Source organism: Anser cygnoides, chromosome 28 (genome assembly GCF_040182565.1).
Source record: "Anser cygnoides isolate HZ-2024a breed goose chromosome 28, Taihu_goose_T2T_genome, whole genome shotgun sequence".
Taxonomy (NCBI): Eukaryota; Metazoa; Chordata; class Aves; order Anseriformes; family Anatidae; genus Anser; species Anser cygnoides.
The window spans coordinates 4096056-4101137 of NC_089900.1; the positions used below are offsets into that span (position 1 = coordinate 4096056).

Sequence of the window (5082 nt, forward strand, 5' to 3'; positions counted from 1 at the left end):
AAAAAGCACCTAACACAAATCTTTTCTTGTTTTAAAGGCTGAATTTTGCTGCATTTCAGTTTTGAGCATCATTCTCCTATTGCTGTTGATCCAGGGTGACTTCTTTGGAGACCTTCATCGGGAGGAAAAGCAGAGTCTGGAGGTCTGACACCGCCACTGCCAGCAGTGGTCTTTGTCCATGTAACTGCAGCCCAGCCCAGCACATGAAACCCTTTCTAAGATAAGTCCTGGGTTCCTTGGGAAAATTAAATAAAATAAAATAAAATAAAATAAAATAAAATAAAATAAAATAAAATAAAATAAAATAAAATAAAATAAAATAAAAAGTTGAAATTACCATTGGAACCTGAGAAATTCGGCTTGAAACTTAGTAGACACCTGGACATCCATGGTCTCTCTTGGGTCTTCTGTTGAAAACTCAGGATGAAAGTAAAGAAAATGTATCTTCAAGTAGCTGTAGCTGTACCCATGAGCTTAGCCTCTTTTGGGAAATCGTCCAGCCACAGAAAACTAAACTGAGTAATGTGAAAAGACCTGTCCGGTCAATAGGGTAGGGCAAAGTCATACTTCCTGTGCTGTAGATGCAGAAGGCAAGAAGAATTGCATTGTGCCTTACACTACTCTGGGATGTGTAAGCCAGGTCATGCAACTTTACCTTAGTACTGACAAGTCCATCACTAAACCATGCTACTAAGTTCTACATCTACACATTGGCTCTCCAGTCGATGAACCAGCTCATGGATGGCAATCAGGGAGTCTCGGTCAGTGTGACGCTGCCTCAGGTGTGCCAGCGTGGTAGCCATTGGCACCTGCTGTTCTTCAGCCCTCAGCAAACCCCCAACAGAAGGATTCTGTGGCAGGCCAAGCAAGGTAGACAACTGTTTAATGTCCTCCATCTCCAAGACAGCTATGCCAAAGCCCCACCGGTGCCCTCTTGGAACTTTGAAGTACCCTCTCCTGAAGTAGTCTATGCCGAGGATGCAGATAGCCTCTAGGCCAGTCCCAATGGGGTGCTTTCACCATTCCTTCCCAGTTAGACTCACTTCAGCTTCCAATACAGTTAACTCTTGGGATCCCCCTGTCACTCCAGAAATACAGGTGGGTTCTACCTCTTTATAGCTTGATGGCATTAGGATACACTGTGCACCGGTGTCTAGTAGAGCCTGATAAATTTGTGGGTCTGATGTGCCAGGCCATTAAATATACACAGTCCAGTAAACCCTATTGTCCCTTTCCTCCCTGCCTCCCCCTGGCTGGAAGCAGGACGTCTCTAGTCCTGCTCATAGTATTCATTACTGTGTCTGGTAGATGGCCCACTGGAAACACGTCCCACCATAGCACTGTCATCCCACAGGACAGGGGAGAGTGAGCTGACAGCCAAGGGATGCAATTCGGTGCAGGAGGTGGGGCTCAGCAGAGACAAACAGTCAAGGCAGTGGGGTGGGGGAGGCCAGCAGAAGCATCCCAATCAGTGGTGCTGCTTGTGAGGACACGTTTGTGCCAGCAGCCTGAGTGGGCAGCAGCTGTGCACAGGCGAGGGGAGGCCAGGAAGAGCAAGCCAAAAGCGCTCCTGCCAGCAGAGACAAGGCTGGGGCCGAGGGCAGGGGGAGAGGTAGGCCCAGGGCAGGGGGCTGCAAGGGCCATGCTGAGCTCCCTGCCCCTGCAGCAGCTGCACTGGCCCTCAGCAGATGTGCTGGCCGGCACACACAGGGAGGTCCTGGTGTGCATCAGAGAGCAGCAAGGAGGGTGCTGCAGAGGGCCGGGGCGAGGCGGGTGGCAGAGCCCCATGCAGGGGCTGGCTGGGGGTCCCCTCTGCTGCAGCCACCACATGGAGTGTGGCAGGAGGAGGACAGGCAGGACTCGTGGCCGCCTTGCTGCAGACGAGCCCCGAGCTGGGGGGCAAAGCTTTTCCTGCTCTGCAGGCCGAACAGCTCCTGCTTCGCCCCACACCCTGTGGCTTTGCCCTCTCCCTGCACACCACAGGGCAGAGCCTGGTCCTGGGCTCTTCCTGACATCCCTGCAGGTCCTGGCAGGCTGTGGTGAGGTGCCCCTCAGCCTTCCCTCCTGTGCTGCCAGGGCACACAGCTGCCTTATTCCCAGCTCACTGCCCACCAAGAACGTCTGACAGGGCTGCTTCCCAAGCTGGGCCTTGCCCAGGGTCAGTCCCCTGCAGGGGCAGAAACTGGCCCTTGTCCTGGTGGCTTTTCTTGGCCTTCCTCTCAGTACATTCTCTTCTCATCCTTGAACTCTTTTACTGAATACATAGGCCTAGGAGAACTTTTTGGTACAGACTAATACAGAGAAAACATTGAGTCCCTCAAACCCATCTCTGTCTTCTGCTATGAAGTGGCTATGGGACATGGGTTCACTATCAGATCTTTTCCTCTGACAATCTCAGCAGTGCCCAGTGACAGAACAAGACATGAGAACTCCACACAGGAAAACACTTTTACTGTGAGCAATACCAAGCACTGGATCATGTTTCCCCAGAAGTGGGAGAGTCCCCATCACTGGAGATACCCAATGCCTAACTGGAAATGGGCCTGGGCTGCCTTGTTTATGTGTCCATGCTTGGCTAGTGGGGGAGGGCTAGATGGGCTTTGGAGGTCCCCTCCAGTCTCAATAAATCTGTCACTCTGCAGTGCCTGGCAGTGTTTCTGAGAACTTCTCTGCAGTATCTCCAAACCGGCTGGACACCAGGTGCTCATGGGCCAGAGGATCGTTTGAGGATGAACTCATTCATGATGTAACCCTGAGGACAACGTGGAGCAGGGATTACAAATGTCAGCAATACCTCAACCCACAGCACTGTTTCCTCCCCCTGCCTCCCTCTACTGACCCTTCTTTCCTTCAGGATTAGAGTCAGAAGGGACCTCTGGAGGTTTCCAGTGCCAAGATCTGCTCTGAGCAGGGAGAACTTTCACATCACATCAGGCTGCTTCCTCAATGCTTCCTCCACCTCACTTTTGAAAGCCATACTTCTAGGGGCGCTAGCTGGAAGGCCAGTTCTGATTCAGTGGTGCTACAAGACAACAGTATGGAAGAGAGGGGTGACCAGCACCAAAACGACCGTGTTCTGCTGCTGTCAGTGTTCGTGGGTCCAAGAAAGTGGCGACCCTAACTCAAAGGCTGCAGGGAGGGAGTGCCTGCCAGGGCAGAAGAAGGCAGCCCCAAAGGACACCAGGGCTTTTCCACCACGTTGCAGCAAGGATCTTCATCCCACAACCACTGCTGTACCTGAGAAGAATTTAAGAGAAATGAGATCCACAGAAATTGACTACCTGCTAATTCCTTTATTTAGTTAGTTAGAAAGAGCTTAGCAGCATCTCTACATGAGGCATTTGGGTTAGAAGAAAAAGTAGAAGTTAGAGGAAGAAAAATATCTTAATTTTATAAAATAAAATTATAAAAAAAATATTTAACATATTGGAATAAAATTGAAAAGGATGAACAATTTTTGAAATATATGAACAAAGATGTTTCTGCTTTATCCAGGTATATTTCAGGGAATCACATGCAGAAGATGGGTTCCTCATTGAAATAATGAATATTGCAATAACATCCTCAGTGCCTCCTTGAGCTCCTTATTCCTCATACTGTAGATGAGGGGGTTCACTGCTGGAGGCACCACCGAGTACAGAAATGACACAACCAGATTTAGAGCTGGGAAGGAGACGTAAGGGGGCTTCAGATAGGCAAACATGGCAGTACTGAGATACAAGGAGACCACGGCCAGGTGAGGGAGGCACGTAGAAAAGGCTTTGTGCCGGCCCTGCTCAGAGGGCATCCTCAGCACGGCCCTGAAAATCTGTACATAGGACAACACAATGAAAACAAAACAACCAACACCTAAACAGGCACTAACCAGAAGAGCCCAGACTTCCCTGAGGTAGGCATTTGAGCAGGAGAGCTTGAGGATTTGGGGGATTTCACAGAAGAACTGGTCCACGGCATTGCCTTGGCAGAGGGGCAGTGAAAATGTATTGGCCGTGAGCAGCAGAGCATAGAGAACCCCACTGCCCCAGGCAGCTGCTGCCATCTGGGCACAAGCTCTGCTGCCCAGGAGGGTCCCATAGTGCAGGGGCTTGCAGATGGCAACGTAGCGGTCGTAGGACATGACGGTGAGAACATAAAATTCTGCTGATATGAAGAAGAGGAACAAAAAGACCTGTGCAGCACATCCTGCATAGGAAATGGCCCTGGTGTCCCAGAGGGAATTGGCCATGGCTTTGGGGAGAGTGGTGGAGATGCAGCCCAGGTCGAGGAGGGCGAGGTTGAGGAGGAAGAAGTACATGGGGGTGTGGAGGCGGTGGTCGCAGGCTACGGCGGTGAGGATGAGGCCGTTGCCCAGGAGGGCAGCCAGGTAGATGGCCAGGAAGAGTGCGAAGTGCAGGAGCTGCAGCTCCCGCGTGTCTGTGAATGCCAGCAGGAGGAACTCGCTCACAGAGCTGCTGTTGGGCATTTGCTGGTTTGGTTCATGGGGTCTTGCCCAAGGGGGAAAAACGCAGTAAGAAAATACAACAGAATTATCTGACAAGGAGTAATTCATGCACGCATATGGAGGTCCCCTTCATGAGTTCTGCCTGAGGGTGTCCCTGGAAGCAGAGGACACTGCTTTAGTAATGCAATAAGCAGTCCTGCTCTACAGCAACAGATAAAGACAGGCAAAGGGTAATGCCAGATTCAATTCATTCCTGATATGTGATTATCCACATTTTTTGTTCCCAATTCACCTGAAAGGAAGCAGGGCTACAGGCTTTTCTTTTTTGTATATTTTCCTTCCTGCTGCACTCCAAGTGAAAACTAGATCCTCAGAGAAAGGGACACTCCCTTTACTTCAGAATATCCTTCAGAGGGGAATGCCCATCTGTCCATCAAGGCTAGTCTCTTCTGCTGGCATCTCTTTCAGCTGTATGACAATGACAGTCACATCCTTACCTGAAAAGAACCAGGACACTGCTGAGAGCAGAGGAATCCAGGCTCAAAGTGCACATCTCCAGACCCCTCACCCTGTCCCCATACTCCCCTTCCCCCAAGCACACCGAGGGCTCACTCCATGGGCATGTGAAACCCCCATCCCCA

The 5082-nt window shown here is 50.7% G+C and overlaps 1 protein-coding gene across 1 annotated transcript; it reads right to left on the bottom strand.

Moving 5' to 3' along the window:
• Window positions 1-3532: 3532 nt before the first annotated feature.
• LOC136787303 (olfactory receptor 14C36-like) lies at window positions 3533-4462 on the bottom strand. Its single transcript, XM_066984463.1, has one exon. It carries the CDS (start codon window positions 4460-4462, stop codon window positions 3533-3535), a length of 930 nt encoding a protein of 309 aa, XP_066840564.1.
• Between the last annotated feature and the right edge of the window lie 620 nt (window positions 4463-5082).